The sequence below is a fragment of the Felis catus genome, chromosome D3, assembly GCF_018350175.1.
Source record: "Felis catus isolate Fca126 chromosome D3, F.catus_Fca126_mat1.0, whole genome shotgun sequence".
In the NCBI taxonomy this organism is placed as follows: domain Eukaryota; kingdom Metazoa; phylum Chordata; class Mammalia; order Carnivora; family Felidae; genus Felis; species Felis catus.
In genome coordinates this window covers 66314103-66332558 of record NC_058379.1, presented here as the reverse complement: position 1 = coordinate 66332558, position 18456 = coordinate 66314103, and the positions used below count along the sequence as shown (strand labels likewise).

The 18456-nt window shown below is 40.6% G+C and overlaps 2 protein-coding genes across 6 annotated transcripts in view; one reads left to right on the top strand and one right to left on the bottom strand.

Moving 5' to 3' along the window:
- The window catches only part of HAUS1 (HAUS augmin like complex subunit 1), a 19205-nt gene extending 11270 nt beyond the window's left edge, over positions 1 to 7935 (bottom strand). For 3 of the 5 annotated variants that reach the window (XM_045042192.1, XM_019815222.3, XM_019815224.3), the window contains exons 1-2: positions 7782 to 7935; positions 3479 to 3653 (exon numbers count right to left, since the gene is read on the bottom strand). In XM_045042192.1, the coding sequence (XP_044898127.1) occupies positions 3479 to 3653; positions 7782 to 7859 (253 nt within the window). In that variant the 5' untranslated portion in view covers positions 7860 to 7935. Of the gene's footprint in view, positions 1 to 3478; positions 3654 to 3849; positions 3880 to 4426; positions 4577 to 7781 lie in introns of those variants that run through there. The other 2 variants (XM_006938867.4, XM_045042193.1) reach the window with 2 other exon arrangements.
- Positions 7936 to 8095: 160 nt separating this feature from the next.
- On the top strand, positions 8096 to 17783 carry ATP5F1A (ATP synthase F1 subunit alpha). The gene is made up of 12 exons (XM_003995155.6): positions 8096 to 8251; positions 9898 to 9976; positions 11317 to 11486; positions 13381 to 13554; positions 13642 to 13808; positions 13995 to 14143; positions 14832 to 14983; positions 15088 to 15312; positions 16059 to 16166; positions 16290 to 16434; positions 17272 to 17422; positions 17560 to 17783. The coding sequence occupies exons 1-12, from the start codon at positions 8192 to 8194 to the stop codon at positions 17639 to 17641; spliced, it is 1662 nt and encodes a 553-aa protein (XP_003995204.1). The 5' UTR covers positions 8096 to 8191; the 3' UTR covers positions 17642 to 17783.
- The last annotated feature ends 673 nt before the right edge of the window (positions 17784 to 18456 follow it).

The window sequence follows — 18456 nt, the reverse complement described above, 5'->3', positions numbered from 1 at the left end:
TCTGGAAATGGTCCTAAGAACAAACAGCAAATGAAGAAACATCTATTCAAGAAAATCTATGACAATTCAGTAAGGAAGGTGAGTTTGTGATATGTAAACCAAAACCACTCTCTCCTTCTCTCTCCCAGTTCAGGGAGGCAGAGACTCCACTCCAGACTGTTGTAGTCAAGAACACAGGGATCCTCTGCCCCCAGCTCCCAGCCTGAGGGCTTTCTTTCCAGGAGGAACAGGACTTCAGTGTTTCTCATCCTGCCACCAGCTCTCTGTTGCTGAGACTAAGTCCTAGATGAATGTGGATGAGAGGTGTGGGCTCCCCCACCCAGCCACTGTTCTTAGTATCAAGCTCTACCGTGGGTGAGCATCTACCATGCTGAGAATACCAGGGCCCTGAGGGCCCTTGCACCAGCTCATGAGGTGGTGATTTCAGACCAGGAAAGTCAAGTCAAGAGGACCTAAGTCTGCTGTACTCCCCCGTCCACCCAGCACTCAGCATCTACACTAGGGGTGTCACTTGGAGAAAACCTTGCTATTGTCTCTACCCTCACCTCCAGATCACTGGCTCAGAGATTTTGTGCAGAGGAAGAAGCAAGCCATAGAAGAGATAATGCCCAGTATCTTCCCAAAGGAACTGATTTCATTTGCAACAGAGCCTGGAGAAGTCCAAGCCTAAGGAGACTCTCGAAAACAATGCAAGTTATAGTAAAAAGCAATTGGGAGAAGAGTCAAACTGCGGGCTAGGTAGTTTACATGGGAGAACCAGAAAATAAGACATCTAGGAGGGGCCATCCTTGGGTCACAACAAATATCAAACACTGCCCTGTAAAACTACTCCTTTAAGGGTGCCAGAATTTGATTGAATTAGCTTGTAGAACAATTTATGTCCCACATAAATTGATAAATTTATTTATCAATAAATAAATCATAAATTGATTATTGCTGAAAACAATAATCAGCTGTCAATTACCAGAATTTTACACCTGGATGTGGTCTATGAAAGAGAGTAAGACAGTCCCCAAAACCACTGACATCCCAGAGTGACTGTGGGAATACTTAAGTCTGTGCCTCCCTGAGGAGCAACATCAGAGGCTTAACACCATCAGGGGTAAATAGACTTCATTAAAAGCAGTCAGTCACTAAGTAAATAAGAAAACAACGAGGGGCGCCTGGGTGGCGCAGTCGGTTGAGCGTCCGACTTCAGCCAGGTCACGATCTCGCGGTCCGTGAGTTCGAGCCCCGCGTCGCGCTCTGGGCTGATGGCTCGGAGCCTAGAGCCTGTTTCTGATTCTGTGTCTCCCTCTCTCTCTGCCCCTCCCCCGTTCATGCTCTGTCGCTCTCTGTCCCAAAAATAAATAAAAAAACATTGAAATAAAAAAAATTAAAAAAAAAAAGAAAACAACAATGAAAACAAGCTCTGGGGTGCTGGGGGTGTTGGGAGACTAGTACTCAGAGTTGCTACATTACCTAAAATGTCCAGTTTCCAACAAAAATATACAGGCATGCAAAACGACAAAGCATGACCCATAGTAAAATGTAAGCAAAAGAAACTGCCTGTCAGAATGACCAGATATTGGATTTGTCAGAAAAAGACTTCAAAACAGCCATAATAAATATGTTCACAGTACTAAAGGAAACCATGATTAAAGAAGTAACAAAAGGTATAAGGACAATGTTGTATCAGATAGAGACTATCAAAAAGAGATAGAAATTATAAATGGAAATTCTAGAGTTGAAGAGTACAATAACTAAAATGAAAAGTTCACTAGAGAAAACAAACAACAGATTTGAAGTAGCAGAATAAATAATAAGTGAACTTGAAGATAAAGTGATAAGAGATTATGGAAGCTGAAGAACAGAGAGGAAAAAAGTGGGCGCACTTGGGTGGCTCGGTTGGTTGAGTGTCTAACTCTTGATTTCAGCTCAGGTCATGATCCCAGGGTTGTGGGATCGAGCCCCACATCAGGCTCCTTGCTGAGCAATGGAGCTCTCTCTCTCTCTCTTTCCCCTTCTATCCTGCTTGTGTGCTCTCTCTCTCTAAAATAGAAAAAAATTTTTTAAAGTAAAAAATAAAAGAGCCTCAGAAAAATGAGGAACATTAGGCACACCAACATATGTACAATGGTCATACAGAAGAGAAAAAGCAGAAAAAATAGTCAAAGAAATAATGCCTGAAAAGTTCCCATATTTATTGAAAAACAATAATTTACACATTCAAGGAATAACTCAACAAATCCAAGTAGGATAAATGCAGAGAGCTCCACAAACATACATATCAAAGTAAAAATGTTGAAGTAAAAGATAAGGAGACTATCTTGAGACAATCTTGTTCTCACAGCAAAAGAAAAAGGACTTGTTATTTACAAGGAAACCCCAATAAGATTAACAGTTGACTTCTTGGCAGAAACAGTGGAGGCCAGAAAGCAATGGGACAACATAGTGGAAAGTGTTCTAAAAGAAAATCTGTCAACAGAGAATCCTACATCTAGCAAAACTATCTTCCAAAAATGAATGCAAATAAAGACTCCCAGATAGACAAAAACTGAGAGAATTGGTTGCCAGCAGTCTTGACTTATAAGAAATACTAAAGGAAGTTCTGCAGGCTAAAAGCAAGTGACCCCAAACAATAATTCAAAGGCACACGAAAACAACAATGAACACCAGGAAAGGTGGCCAGGGAATTATAAAGAGTATAAATGCATATTTTTTTCTCCTGATTTAAAAAGCAATTGTATAACATAATATGCATACAAAGTACTGCTGGGTCATAGAAATGTAATATATATTCTAAAAGCAGTGCACCAAAACAAAAAGTCAATTTTGCTGTATGTTAACTTTTAAAAGAAAGCAGGAAAAAAGCCCACACATAGAATTACAATATAAATTGCACTACACTCAAAACATGGAATGTAACACATGCCACACATGTAAGTTAGTTAAATACAGGGCAATTGCAAGTCTCAATTCTTTCCTCTTTTGTATATTCTGACCCATAGAAAGACTTTTATCAATTGTTTTTTAATGTGTGGTTAGTATTATAAAAACAACAGGTTTCCCAAATACACTCTTTCAAGCTACACAGGCGTAGCATACATACTAATAGTGTGACTTGTGCAAGTCTCATAGTTCATGGCTGCCACCTCAGATGTCCCAATGGCTCACTGTAACTAAATCATGGAGACGGGGAAATAGATCAAAAAGATACGTAAGTGAAAAACCACAGGCATCTTGTATGTCAGGCTACGTTTAGCTTCATGTTTTAGGGGTTACTGTTGTGCTATCAGAGTACCAATTGAATTTATATTATAATGACATTTATTGCTTATTAAGTTGCTGTAACAGAATGGGAGGCAAATCTGGGTAAAATAAAGAAGCAAAACTAACAAGCAGTCTACCTTAAATTAAAGCTTGTATACTTTAGCGTTATATATAAAATGTAGTCATCTCGAGTTATTACCTCATTCAAAACTCTTACTAATCTCACCTTCTGATTCATATTCGCTTGCTTTCTGTTTCAAGTCTTCTATTACCAGGCAGACATCCCTGTCCCGGACTCTGTTGCGTTCTGAAAGGTGATGTAAAATCTCCGTGGTCCGAGGATTCACCTCATATTGCGGAATGGGGTGATCTCCAAATATTTTTTTCAACCACGCAGCAACCTAACCATTAAAAGAAAGGCAAAGATTATAAACCTTGTTTATTGTAAAAGCATGAAGCAAATATTCGAAAGAAGTGATCAGAAGCAAAGAAAATGTGTAGAAATGTTCTATTTATTTCACATTATAATTTGCCTTTACGGAGATAGATACTAGACGTCAGGAGACAAAAGTGAGCAAGCACAAATAAAAAAATTACCATAAAACAATCCATATTTTCCTAAAGCTACAAAGCTGTATACGCTAACAATGTGCATCACTCGGATAATTTTAAAGCTCAATATGAAGGTGTTCAAGCTTTCTTATACGTGAAAAGTCTGAAAAAAAAGAGTTGCCCCCAACAACACACCAAAAGCCCCGCTGTTCTGGGAGGCACCTAGAGTTGGGATGCAGGCCGAGGAATCAGGTCAGGTGTGAAAATCCTACTAGGAAGCAGCGGTGAACGGGGAAGCTTGGCTGTAAGGTGGGTTTGGATTTGGAAGTCCCACTCCAGTCGGCTGAGAGGGATCTCCTACCAGGGGGCTCTTCCACCGCTGTCCAAGCCCGAGTCCCAGCAAGGAGAGGCCCGGGGAAGGAAGGGAAACGCCCTTTCTGGGGGGTGGGGGGGTCTAAGCGGAGTCGGGCTCCCAGATCGCCAAGGCGGACTAAAGACCGATCCGCGGAGCAAGGGGAGGACAAAAGTTAAAATGGTGCGCCCGGGAGATGCGCGGGCGAGGAGTGTGTCGCCAAAGACGCCGTTTCCAGGAGGCCGCAAAGCCCGGCTCCCGCCCCATCACCTGCGCCTCTTTCTCTTCCTGTGCTTCCATAGCCGCCGTTCCCTCAACTTCTCGAGAAGCTCCTCACGAGAGAAGTGCCGAGCTCGCTCGGAAGGCCCCGCCCATACACCGTTGGTCCCGCCCCTTCTGGGCCAAGGGTTTTTGGGAGTTGTGGTTTTTTACTAGGACTCTGGGCCTCTGAGTCCTTGGGCCAGGCTGGTGGAAGACTCCAGCACCGGACCGTCTCTTCACTTGCTGCTTCTACGCTCTCTCCGCTCTCCGTGGTATCATTTCCTGGGTGAGAAGTACACCTGTCTAGGACCAGCCTGTTTTTTATTTCTTATATTTTTATTTCTGAATTGAATCATTTGTCTTTAAAAAAAAAACAAAAAAACCCTGCAACTTGTTTTTTCAATAACTGATATTTGTTTCTTCCACACGGAGTGCAATAAGTTAAATGTTTTATTTTTACCTGAGCAATATGAGCCGCAGCAATCTTAATCTTATCCCTTAGTTTTCACTCCCAAAGAGCTATCTGTGCTGGAGGCTATTTTAAAACAGTTGCCAGCTGGCGCGCCTGTGTGGCTCAGTCGGTTGAGCTTCAGACTCTTGATTTCAGCTCAGGTCATAATCCCAGGGTGGTGGGATGAGCCCCCACCTTGGGCTCTGCACTGAGTATGGAGCCTGCTTGGGATTCTCTGTCTCCCCCAACCCCCTCTCTTCCCCTCTCTGTCTCTGTCCCTCCCCCACTCGTGCAATCTCATCCTCTTTCAAAATAACATTTATTTTTTTAAAAAAGGAACATAATTTGCTTTAAAAAATAAAACAGTCGGGGTGCCTGGGTGACTCAGTCGGTTAAGCGTCCGACTTCGGCTCAGGTCATGATCTCACAGTCCGTGTGTTAAAGCCCTGCTCAGAGCTTGGAGCCTGCTTTGGATTTTCCTCTCTCTCTGCCCCTCCCCTGCCTATGCTCTGTCTCTCTCTGTGTCTCAAAAATAAATAAAAACATTAAAAAAATTAAAAAAAAATAAAACAGCTGACAGGAGCCAACTTCTGACACTGTTGCTGCTGCTCAGCCATTCTTCCATTCATTTCTTGCCTTCCCTAAAATTCTCCATCCAGTAGTTAACACGAAGAGAGGTTCTCTATATTTACACAGCAATATATAGTTTTCTATGTGTTTTATTCCAGTTTAATTCTTTTTTTAAAATTTTCTTTTTTAATGTTCATTTAATTTCAAGAGAGATAGAGCGTGAGCAGGGGAGGGGCAGAGAAAAAGGTAGACACAGATTCTGAAGCAGGCTCCAGGCTCTGAGCTGTCAGCAAAGAGTCCAATGCAGGGCTCAAACCCATGAACCATGAGATCATGACCTGAGCCAAAGTTAGACACTTAGCCAACTGAGCCACTCAGGCATGGCTTTAGTTTCATTTTTACAAGTAGCTGGTAAAAATAGATGAACAAATTTTACCTATTTTCATGTTAAAACACACACACACACACACACACACACACACACACACACGGATTAAATGAATTGACCAAGATTAGGTAGTAGAAGCTAGAATCTGACCATAATGTTCTGGTTCCAATTGAGTGTTTATCTTTGAAGGCTAGTTAGACCACACTGTTGCCTGCAACCTCCTGTAATATACTGTTACACCAGGAAAGGTAGACCGTGTACTCGACTGCCTGATATATGTGGTTTAAGACCAAATTGTGGAGTAGTCTTACCACTAAATATCTTTCTTCTAAGTCATGTGCATATTTAAAATGACGAAACCTTTCTTTTCAAAGGAATTTTATTAACTAGTGAATACTCTATTGTATGGCTTGTTTATTTTTTGTTTTACTCAAATATATCTCTGCTCAGTAACCAAATATCTGGTAAGATGGTACAGCCCCTGAATGGGAAAAAGTTATCTTTATGCCCTTTGTCCACTTTCATCACTACAAATTTCACAAAATAACCCTCCAACTTTGTTGTTTTTACAAACCATTTTTTTTTCTGTTAGCCTACTATTACCCATGAGGAGAAGGATGCTCACCTTGAAAATAGAGTAGAATTTTAGGGAAAGGGAATGCTGACTGTACATTTACAAGCCATCTTTTAGGAAATGACCCTTTCAACCCAGATATTCATATGCCCTACCCAAATTAAGGTTTTAGGTGTAATCCAGGATTTGGCAAATGAAGCTGAAAGATGCTTCTCAGAACACTTACAAGTGAAGGCAATATTAATAGTTTTACTATCACAAAATACCCCATATCTTACCCCCCCAATTCTGTACATATCACAAAAAAATCTCAATAAAAATTCTGTATGTGTATGTGTGGGGATAGGTCTGCCCCAATCTTTTTTTTTTTTTATGTTTGTTTTGAAAAAGAGAGAAATAGAGAAAGTCCAAATAAGCTAGAGCAGAGTGAGAGGAGAGACTCCCAAACAGGCTCCTCACTGTCAGCACAGAGCTGGATTCCATTAACCATGAGATCATGACCTGAGCCAAAGTCAGACACTCAACGGACTGAGTCACTTAAGTGACAGGGCACCCCAGGAGCCCCAGTTCTGTCCCATATTTATATGTATATTATAAATTATGTATATAATATATAATATAGTAATATATGTTATATCTATCTATCTATTTATATGTATCTAGTGTTTTATAAATAATTATAAATAATTAGTGTTTATTTTTGAGAGAGCTGGGGAGGGGCAGAAAGGGAGACACAAATTTGAAGCAGGCTTCAGGCTCCTAGATGTCAGCATGGAGGCTGACACCGGGCTAGAACCCATGAACTATGAGATCATGACCTGAGATCATCACTTGAGCCAAAGTCAGATGCTTAACCCACTGAGCCCCTCAGGCACCCCTGCCCCAATCTTAATGTGTAGATATAGAAAAGGTTTTTTCTTCATTTCCATTGCATTCCAAATTTAAAAGCATAGCCCCTGCTGTCATGAAACTAGTTGCTGGTAGAGAAAACCTTGACTTCTGGTCCAGTCTGTGGTGGGACTTCTGATTCTGGTCCACTCTCAGTAGAATTGGCAACCACTCTTCTTGAATTGTGTTTGTTACCATTAAAAAATTGTTCTAATATACAGTATTCATTTAGATAGAATCTAAAAGAACTGCGATTTTCCAATTTGAGCGCATACTGGATCACCTAGAATGGTGTGGGTGCCTGTCAAAAATTAAGATGCCTCCAAATTTTCGATTTTAAGAGGGTCTGGGGGTGGGGCCAGCGATCTTCGCATTCACCAGTTCGGCTAGCCCAGGGTGATAATTGTTTACTGTTGCTACAGCACCAAGGCTTTAATAGCTGTAGTCTCGGACCTCCCCCCTCCCCCCGCCCCACCATTCAACCTCCTGTCACCTTCAAACCAGCCGCGCCAGGTACAGGGTGACGCCAACACCGTCTCCCTGTCGGAACCGGGCCTGAGCGCCGCATCATAGCAGGTTCCGCTACTCACATGGTCGCCAGGGGCAACCATAAGGTCGACTCAGTAGGCCAAAATAAATGTGTGACGAATGCCTGGACCGAAGCTGGCAAAGGTCTAATCACTCATTTTTAAGTTTAAATCTAAAAATAATATTTTAAAAAAAGCAACTCCACCCCCAGCCCTCCTCTAAAAGGCAGATTCGCGTCCGGAGGTGAACACGAGGGGCGGTACTTCCGGGTCAGGTGGACCGGCTGCCTTGACCTTCCTTGCCGCTCAGCCATTTTGTCCCAGTCAGTCCGGAGGCTGCGGCTGCAGAGGAACCACTCTAAGTAGAGCTACAAAGATGCTGTCCGTGCGCGTCGCTGCGGCCGTGGCCCGCGCCCTGCCTAGGCGGGCCGGGCTGGTGAGTGCGGGCAACCGGCGGGAGGGAGGTGGCCCGGCAGGTGGTTGGTGGTGTGCTGACTCGAGAGCTCTTTCTGCAAGGAGGGTGAGGGGCTGGCGGGCGCCGCCATCTTGCACTGTTGGCTGCTCGGGCTGGGCAGGGAGGAGGCACAAGGGCCTGTTGCTGGCCATCCGCGCGGGACGGTGCAGAGCGGTGCGGGGGAGGTGCTGACCTCGATGCTGTCCAGAGATAGGGTCTCGGGGAGGGTTCCCGACTTCAGCTGAGTACTGCCTGAGAGGGGCCTTGGGTGAAGGTCAGTGTTGGAGCTCTAGCTCCGATGCCTGCTCTGAAACGGCGAGGCTTGTCTCCGCTGCTTCTTCGGGACTGTGCCACTGAAGGTCAGAGCACTGTTGCTATGTCTCGTTGTAGCGGTTTAAGGAAGCCTGACATTGTATGAAGGTCAGCGGGCCCCGGCATTTCACCTCTGCCCGGAGGTCGGTCCAGGGGAAAGCAATAAATGAAGGTGCCTTTCTGAATACTTCAATAGGCGATCTCTTAGTGCTGAATATTGAAACAGTAGCGAAACACAGCGCAAATGTGCATTTCATGTGGCAGATACCGTGACAGCAGTGATAGCAGCGAATCCTAAATTGCCTCAGGTAGAAAGACTGCTTTGTGTTGTGGTACTTTGACATGTTTTAAGATTTCGTCCTTGAGGAATCGTTAGACAGTGATTGAGAACTCAAGTAAGATAGAACATAGATTAGAAAATGCCTGTGAAGGTCAATGCTCTCCCTTCATTACTTATCGCCCTTGAAGTTAAGGCTTACATTTACTTATTTTTTCCATGTTAAACATAATCTCAGTTTCAAAGGTGAAATAAACATATTTTGTTGTCATAATGGAACTGGTATCAAAGAGCATTTTTAACGAATTTCATCTGGTCCTAGAGAAAGTAGTCGATTTCAGAATTGCCAGTGACCAAAATTAGGGCATTACAACTTGAAGGAGAAGGAGGGGGTCCAGATTGCTATAGGCTTTGTCAAAGGCAGGAAAAAAGAGTAGACAGCCATACTTAGTTTCTAATCAAACTCTAACATTTACAACTCAATTTTTGTTTGTTTGTTGGTTTTTTTTTTTTAAGTAAAATAGGATATGTTATTGATATTTGCCCCTTTTGGAAAGCAATTTATCTTACTGAGAATTTTCACAATTCAACTGAAATATATCTAAAGATGAAATAATAGTAACTGGTGCCTTTAAAGGAAAAGGTAATTTAGTAACTGTTGCTTTTAAAAATAGGCCATTACTATTTTTTTAAAAGTAGGCTCCATGCCCAATTTGGTACTTGAATTCACGACCCTCAGATTAAGAATCACGTGCTCAACCGAGTCAGCCAGATGCCCCTAGACTGCATGACTGCATTTTTAAAATTTGCTTTTTATAGAGTACTTATAGCATTGCCAGGAGCTGCATAATAGATTTTCTCATATATCAAAAGCTACTTTGTTATATGATTAATAGTCTTCCAATTTTAAGCAAAATATTTTGATATAATTAATATTTTCACTGGTAACGTGATCAGAGTAAGCCCGTATTTCTTTAAGCTTGCCAGTTTTATAAAAGCTTTTATTTTAATAATATTTTAAAAAATGTTTATGTGCTAGGTCTCCAAAAATGCTTTGGGATCATCCTTCATTGCTGCAAGGAACCTCCATGCCTCTAACACACGTCTCCAGAAGACTGGTAAGTCAGTATTTCTAAGTGTACATACCCCACGGTTACTGTCTTGTCAATAAGTGAAAAAATAAGTTACATAGGTAACATACCTGTTGGGGTTTTTTATTTTCATCTGTGTTAATTTTTTCTTTCAAATTTAGTTACCACAAATCCCAGATTCTTAGCCCGTAATGTGCCATTTAGCCCTGTCTTGGTAGGTTTTCTTGTTCTAGTGAAATATTTTATCATGTTACTAGCTCTTTTTTTTTGTTTTCTTTTTTCATTTATTTAAAAAAATATTTTAGAGAGAGCATGTGTAGGAGTAGGGGAGAGGGGCAGAGAGAGAGAGAATCTTAAGCAGGCCCCATACTCAGTGTGGAGCCTGCTGCGGTGCTCAGTCCCACGGCCCTGGGATCGTGACTTCAGCTGAAAACAAGAGTCCCAATGCTCAACTGACTGAGCCACCCAGGCACCCCTACAACTTTTTTTTTCTCTGATACAATATCCCTTGGGTGGAAACAGAAAGTACACATATCAGGTGCTGGGCATCCGTTCTGAACTATGAAAGATTTCTTTTTCTTCTCCAAAAGAAAATTAGAAAAAAGTAAGCAGTTTTTACCTTTGTTTTTTGACGGTGATAGCTGCTAATCTATATATGGCAATCTATAAATTTACACATTGCAAATAGGATAGAGAAGTAGGGAGGTGAGCATAGGAAGATGCTGTAGGTTAGGGAATTCCTTTGGAGATGTGATTGGAGCTTTTGAACTAAAAATTAAGTAAGTGAATCCATAGGGGCACCTGGGTGGCTCAGTAGGTTAAACATTTGACTTTGGCTCAGGTCATGATCTCACAGTTCGTGAGTTCAACCACATGTTGGGCTCTGTGCTGACAGCTCAGAGCCTGGAGCCTGCTTCGGATTCTGTGTTTCCCTCTCTCTGCCCCTGTCCAGCTTGCTCGCTCGCTCTCTCTCTCAAAAATAAACAAACATTTAAAAAAAAAAAAAGTGAATCTGTAAATCTCCCACATGCTAAGATGAAGAATAGTATTTGCATGTTTTTAAAAGGAAAGATATTTATACTTTGTTAACAGTTGCTTTTAAAAAATAGATTGTATTTTTAAACTTCCTATAGAGTTTAGCCAAAAAGTCTGGTTTCAACATAGATACAGATTCTTAATCACTTGGATTTGTTTTTATAGTAATGGTAGGTACTAAGCTTTTTTGAATAGAGTCAAGTATATTATATTACATCTTAGAGTAATTTGGTTATTGTGATTACAAAACTATAGTTTTTACATTGTTGAGGAAGTGGGTTTTAAAATCTTGAGACCAGGCTATTTTTGCAATGGAATTTTCCTCTCAATAGGCACTGCCGAAGTGTCCTCTATCCTTGAAGAACGCATTCTTGGAGCCGATACCTCTGTTGACCTTGAGGAGACCGGGCGTGTCCTAAGCATTGGTGATGGTATTGCCCGTGTACATGGGCTGAGAAATGTTCAGGCAGAAGAAATGGTGGAGTTTTCTTCAGGTTTAAAGGTAAATTATAAAATGAGATTTTGGTGGTTTAGGATTGGTCTCTGAGTTATTCATTAGTAATTCAGAGATTGTGCTAGTGTTTTTTTGTTTAACTTTAAATCTCAACTTGTTCACTGTTTTAGTGATTATCATAGGTTGTGAAAAGAATAAACTTAAGGGTTTTAGTTACCAAAGTTTTTACTCTAAGGATTGATGTATATATCAGTTGTAGCCACTAGTACTAAAACATATATTTGAGTAAACGTTCATCTGGATTCTAAGAATGGTATACTCTTTGCAGCCATTAACATCATCTTATACAAAAGCATTAGGGGGCGCCTGGGTGGCGCAGTCGGTTAAGCGTCCGACTTCAGCCAGGTCACGATCTCGCGGTCCGTGAGTTCGAGCCCCGCGTCAGGCTCTGGGCTGATAGCTCAGAGCCTGGAGCCTGTTTCCGATTCTGTGTCTCCCTCTCTCTCTGCCCCTCCTCCGTTCATGCTCTGTCTCTCTCTGTCCCAAAAATAAATAAACGTTGGAAAAAAAAAAAATTCTAAAAAAAAAAAAAAAAGTATTAGATAACTTTAAATTCATTTCTGGTAGAAAGTTGAAAGTCATTGAGTTTGTATTTCTAGTAAGAGTAGATGCATTATTGTTGAGGTAGGGTAGTGTAGTTATCAGAAGCGCTCTGATAGAAATCTACTTTCCATTAGGTTGAACCTAGTTGTTTTCTGAGGAAAGCAGAGTGTGATATGGGTGGACCAGGGGGAGTAGGATTACCCACACATGGGAGAAGACAGTCTTGGTCCTCTGGGTAGTGTCCAGTGTGGAAAAAGAGCCTTGATGTGGAAGAATAATTACAAAGCCAAAAGTTTTATCCAGGGTGTTAGACTTTGGCTAAAAATGTAATCTCCCATATCTTCAGTGTATGTGTATTAACATAGTTTTGAAAGTTGAGGTGAAATTAATGAACTCTGAGTTTCTGTTTAGCTTTTAAGATCTAAGAGTTTAGTAATGCCTAATAGAACTTTCTGCAATGATGGAAATACTGTGTCTTTGCTGTAAATGTAGTAACTGTTACATATGTGAGGCTGTTGAGAGTGTAAAATGTGGAGTTTTTCACAGAGAGAGTAGGTGATGTATAGAGATGTGTTAGAGAGAAAAGTAAGTTTCTTTGACTTTGTAAGAGGGTGTTAATTCAAATTTTAAATAGCCACATGTGATTAGTGACTGCTGTATTGAACATCTTAAGATTTAGATTAAAGATTTTGTACATCCAGTGGTATTCCATGATATTCCTCTGTACTTGTTCCAAGTACTTCTACAAAGCTTTCATTACTGACCCGACTCTGTTCCTGGAATAACCTTTTTCCTTAGTAATGATCAGGGACCTAAAAATCTTACCATTTTGAAATAAGGTTATAATGAGGAGAGATGACCCATCATTGTTACATTATGGCATTTTGTTCTTGTTTGAGTAGCTTTTAATTTCACTGTCTACTAACCTGATGAGTTCTCAGTAGGTAATTCTTTAAATTGTGTATGGAACTTCTCACAGATAAAAAGATGTAAATTAACTGTGTCTTAAAATTTCGGGTTGATGATTTTATTTCATACTGATCACCCGGTTCAAAAGCCATAGACAAAAGAAATGCAGTTAAATAAACTTAACCTGTTGAGGTTTTTTTTTTTTTTTTGCTTCTTTTAGTTCTTTGAGGATGTGATAAAGGAGCATGTTAGGCTTATCGTAATGCATTTTTGACCAAAGAAGGGTGTTGGAAAAATACTTGGGTAAACCAGATCTAAAGGACAAGACTTTTTTTTTTTTTTTTTTAACTAGGTATTTTCATAATATGTAGTGTTAATGTATGGGGAACAAGTAAAGTTTTGTCGGTGTTTGATTGTGTGTTTTGTGTAGGGTATGTCTCTGAACTTGGAACCTGACAATGTTGGTGTTGTCGTGTTTGGCAATGATAAACTGATTAAAGAAGGAGATATTGTGAAGAGAACAGGAGCCATTGTGGATGTTCCAGTTGGTGAGGAGCTGTTGGGCCGTGTCGTAGATGCCCTTGGTAATGCCATTGATGGAAAGGTACGTTTAACATTTATTAGATGTGATTGTAGCCTCTAACAGACATCAAAACTGATTGTTCTGGGGACACTTTTTATTGTTTACCAGGGTCCGATTGGTTCCAAGACCCGTAGGCGAGTTGGCCTGAAAGCCCCTGGGATCATTCCTCGAATTTCTGTGCGTGAGCCAATGCAGACTGGCATTAAGGCTGTGGATAGCTTGGTGCCAATTGGTCGTGGTCAGCGTGAGCTGATTATTGGTGACCGTCAGACTGGGTAAAGCTTGTTAAAAGTTCTAACTAAAATATGCTTGTGGAAAGATTACTTTTCAGGCTTGGAATGGTAAATGCTTTGGATATAATAGGGAGAATGGAATGCGATGAGCATTAGCAGTAGTACTTTTAAGTTGAGAAAACTTTTGAAGTATTTACTAAGATTCATGTTTACTTTCTCTTTTTAAAGCAAAACCTCAATTGCTATTGACACAATCATTAACCAGAAACGTTTCAACGATGGAACTGATGAAAAGAAGAAGCTATACTGTATCTACGTTGCTATTGGTCAGAAGAGGTCCACTGTTGCCCAGTTGGTGAAGAGACTTACAGATGCAGGTATTAAAGAACTTTAGTCCTGGGGCCAGTCCAGCTGGCTGGCTCAGTTAGTTGGTAGAGCATGTGACTGTTGATCTCAGGGTTGTGAGTTTGAACCCCACGTCGGAGGTAGAGTTTGCTTATAAGAAAAGAAGTTGTTCAATCTTATTATTGTTTGGTGGGAGTCCTATTGTTGCTAATCTTAGGATAGCTTCTACTGAATGAAGACTGGTTTTAATTACTCCCTAATGAATTGAAATTTCTCATGTAATTCAATAAGTAAAAACAAGTGAAAATAGTGTAAAACAATGATACATCTTAAGGTTTTTGTCAGTTTCTTTAAAGTAGGTGCCATTTAGGGGCGCCTGGGTGGCGCAGTCGGTTAAGCGTCCGACTTCAGCCAGGTCACAATCTCACGGCCCGGGAGTTCGAGCCCCGCGTCAGGCTCTGGGCTGATGGCTCAGAGCCTGGAGACTGTTTCCGATTCTGTGTCTCCCTCTCTCTCTGCCCCTCCCCCGTTCATGCTCTGTCTCTCTCTGTCCTGTAAATAAATAAACGTTGAAAAAAAAAAAAATTAGGTGCCATTTAGAAGTTCTGGCTAATCTGACTTTGATAGATGACTTAGTGAAGCACTTAATTCTTATTATAGTAGTCTCTAAAATCAAAACGTTAATAATCTTGTAAAACTGAAAATTTATCTTCTTCCCAGATGCCATGAAGTACACCATCGTGGTTTCAGCTACTGCTTCTGATGCTGCTCCGCTTCAGTACCTGGCTCCTTATTCTGGCTGTTCTATGGGAGAGTATTTTCGGGATAATGGCAAACATGCTCTGATCATCTATGACGACTTATCCAAACAGGTCAGAGTATATATATTTTTAGAATCTGCGTGTTTGCACCACAATGGAAGGTGACAAATTTAGCTTTTAATAACTAAACTTCGTAACCCTTTTCTATACTCTAGGCTGTTGCTTATCGTCAGATGTCTCTGCTGCTCCGCCGACCCCCTGGTCGTGAGGCCTATCCTGGTGATGTGTTCTACCTACACTCTCGTCTGCTAGAAAGAGCGGCGAAAATGAACGATTCTTTTGGCGGTGGCTCCTTGACTGCTTTACCAGTCATAGAAACACAAGCTGGTGATGTGTCTGCTTACATTCCAACAAATGTCATTTCCATCACTGATGGACAGGTATTTTATGCTTAAAAGATGTAAAAGCTTTGGATGACTTCAAGGCATTGGTTGAGGCTGGTGTTTATGAACCGATCTGTTAAATGCCTTTTACTTTTTATTGTGGACAATTTCAAATATATAGAAAAGTAAGGAGAAGGGTATAATGAACCCCACATCTCACCCATTTCAATTCGTGGTATAGTGGACCTCATTTTTGCTTCTTTTATAGCCACTACTATATTCCGTGTTAGGTAGTTTTGAAGCAAATCTCAGAGGTCCTATCACTTTATCTGCATGTATTTTAATATAAATTCATAATCTGTTTTTTTTTTTTTCGTCTTACATCTTTTAATCTTACCAACAGAATATGTAGTTTGATATGGGCTGTGAAAGATTGGAGGGACTCTTTACTATGAGAAGAAGACAGCATTCTTCTTTGGAGATGCTGGGTTTCAGTTTTTAAAAAAAAAAATTTTTTTTTTAATGTTTTTATTTATTTTTGAGACAGAGACAGAGCATGAGCAGGGGAGGGGCAGAGAGAGAGGGAGACACAGAATCCGAAGCAAGCTCCAGGCTCTGAGCTGTCAGCATAGAGCCTGACACGGGGCTCAAACTCATGGACTGTGAGATCATGACCTGAGCCGAAGTCGGACGCTCAACCGACTGAGCCACCCGGGTGCCCCGAGTTTCAGTTTTTTGACTTGACTTTGAAAATACTTGATTTCTTTAAGCTCATTATCATGTGTATTCTCTGTATGATGTAGATCTTCTTGGAAACAGAATTGTTCTACAAAGGTATCCGCCCTGCCATTAACGTTGGTTTGTCTGTGTCCCGTGTCGGATCTGCTGCTCAAACCAGGGCCATGAAGCAGGTAATTTGCATCACTTTGTCAAGGAGATGGGGTGTCTTTAGTTTAAAATCACAATGTATTTGTTCTTTGTCAATGAAGTTAAGTATTTTTGTATTTCATGACTTAACCATTTCTGTATTTCAGGTGGCAGGTACCATGAAGCTGGAATTGGCTCAGTATCGTGAGGTTGCTGCTTTTGCCCAGTTCGGTTCTGACCTTGACGCTGCCACGCAACAACTCTTGAGTCGTGGCGTGCGATTGACTGAGTTGCTGAAGCAAGGACAGTATTGTAAGTTGTTCTTTCATGTCATCAAGTTCCTACTGTGTGTTAGGGCCTGGGAATATCATACAGCTCCCTCCGTAAGCTCCGATACATACTGTTACCTTTCATTAAAGATGGAGTGTTTTGAATTTTTTTTTTTTTTAACGTTTATTTATTTTTGAGAAGAGGGAGACAGCATGAGCGGGGGAGGAGAGAGAAAGAGGGAGACACAGAATCTGAAACAGGCTCCAGGCTCTGAGCTGTCAGCACAGAGCCTGACGTGGGGCCCGAACTCGTGGACCGTGAGATCATGACCTGAGCTGAAGTCAGATGCTTAACTGACTGAGCCACCCAGGTGCCCCAAGATGGAGTGTTTTGAATGTGATCGATGCCTGTTATACTTGTATGCAGGTATTGTCATTATCTGAAGGAAAACTTACTAAAATATACTTACTACTTTTGAGAGTTAAAATCTATCAGATCCCTTCCTCTGCCCCTTTCCGTGTTGGCTTTGAGAGAATGGAATTGGGCAGATTTAAAAGAATGTTAGTATGTGTTTACATTGCTATAAAATGTCAGCAACTTATTTATGTCTCAAACAGTATAAATACTGCCAGATGATAAACCGTGCTTATGGAATATGCCCAAAGATAACACTTCAAGGCTTGCAAATATAAGGAAAAAAGTTTCTCCTGGGGACAGAAGTGGGAAAGAGTGTTAATGTGGGGTTTCTCATAGAGAATGTGAGAGCAGGTGATATGGAGGAGACATGTTCATAATTGGAAGAAAAGGTAAGTTTCTCTGACTTTGTTAATATGGCATTTATTTGAGCAACTCACTTGGCATTGTTTTGTTTGTTTTCAGCTCCCATGGCTATTGAAGAACAAGTGGCTGTTATTTATGCTGGTGTGAGAGGGTATCTTGATAAATTGGAGCCTAGCAAGATCACAAAGTTTGAGCATGCTTTCTTGGCTCATGTTATCAGCCAGCACCAAGCTCTGTTGGGCAACATCAGGTATGAACACAATCGGTAGCCTCTTTTTTATAATTTTTAAGATACAAAGTGTTGATAAAATTCTTTTGAATTTTGTAGTTAGTCATTGAATTTTTGTTTAGGTCTGAACTGATGAACTGTTTTTCATTTCCGAATAGGACTGATGGAAAGATCTCAGAACAGTCAGATGCAAAGCTGAAAGAGATTGTGACAAATTTCTTGGCTGGATTTGAAGCTTAAACTCCCTGTGGATTCACATCAAATACCAGTTTGGTTTTGTCATTGTTTATTCTAGTAATCAGTTCCATTTGTAAAAGGATTACTGTCATACTCCAGATGTACAGAAATTACGTTAAAAATAAAGGTTCCGTATTGCTTGGTGGTTTTCTGTAGTTTGAACGATTCTTTTAAAAGAACTGAAATTAATTAGAGGAATTGGTAAGCATGCTTTAGCTAATTTACTTGAATGTTACTCAAATTAGCCGGCCTAGATTATTCAAGACTGATCTCTTTGCAAGATTCTAGAGTGCTTTGTGATTGATTAAAGAAGAATTCATAAACTAGGTAACTGGATATGTAGCAGAGTTCACATGTGGTAATGTTGAAGAGCCTCGCTGGCTTGTCTGCCAAGAAGACTGATCTATATAAAAATGTACTGTAGGCAAGAAAAGAACAGGACAACTAAAATTCTCAAGGAAGTAAAACTGGTAAGTTAGGTCTGAAAGATTGGGACAAAGTGAGAAAGAACATATTAATAGAATTAGGAACATTTGTTAATATCTTCTCATTGTTAATTTTCTTTAGCATATCTTTTATAGGCAGTGGTTTATAATTATAACCAAGTTGGTCAGTTTTTATGGTATTTTTGGTCTTATTTAAGAAATTTTTACCTTACAGTCTACAAAGATAATTATATATTTTACTAAGAGTTTTAAAGATTTACTTTTGTTATCTAAGAGCTTAGTCCACTTACTAGAGTTCTTCAGAGAAATACAGCAATTAGGATGTGTATAGAAAGATTGTAGGGGCTGGCAAGTTTGAAAGGGCAGGTGGAT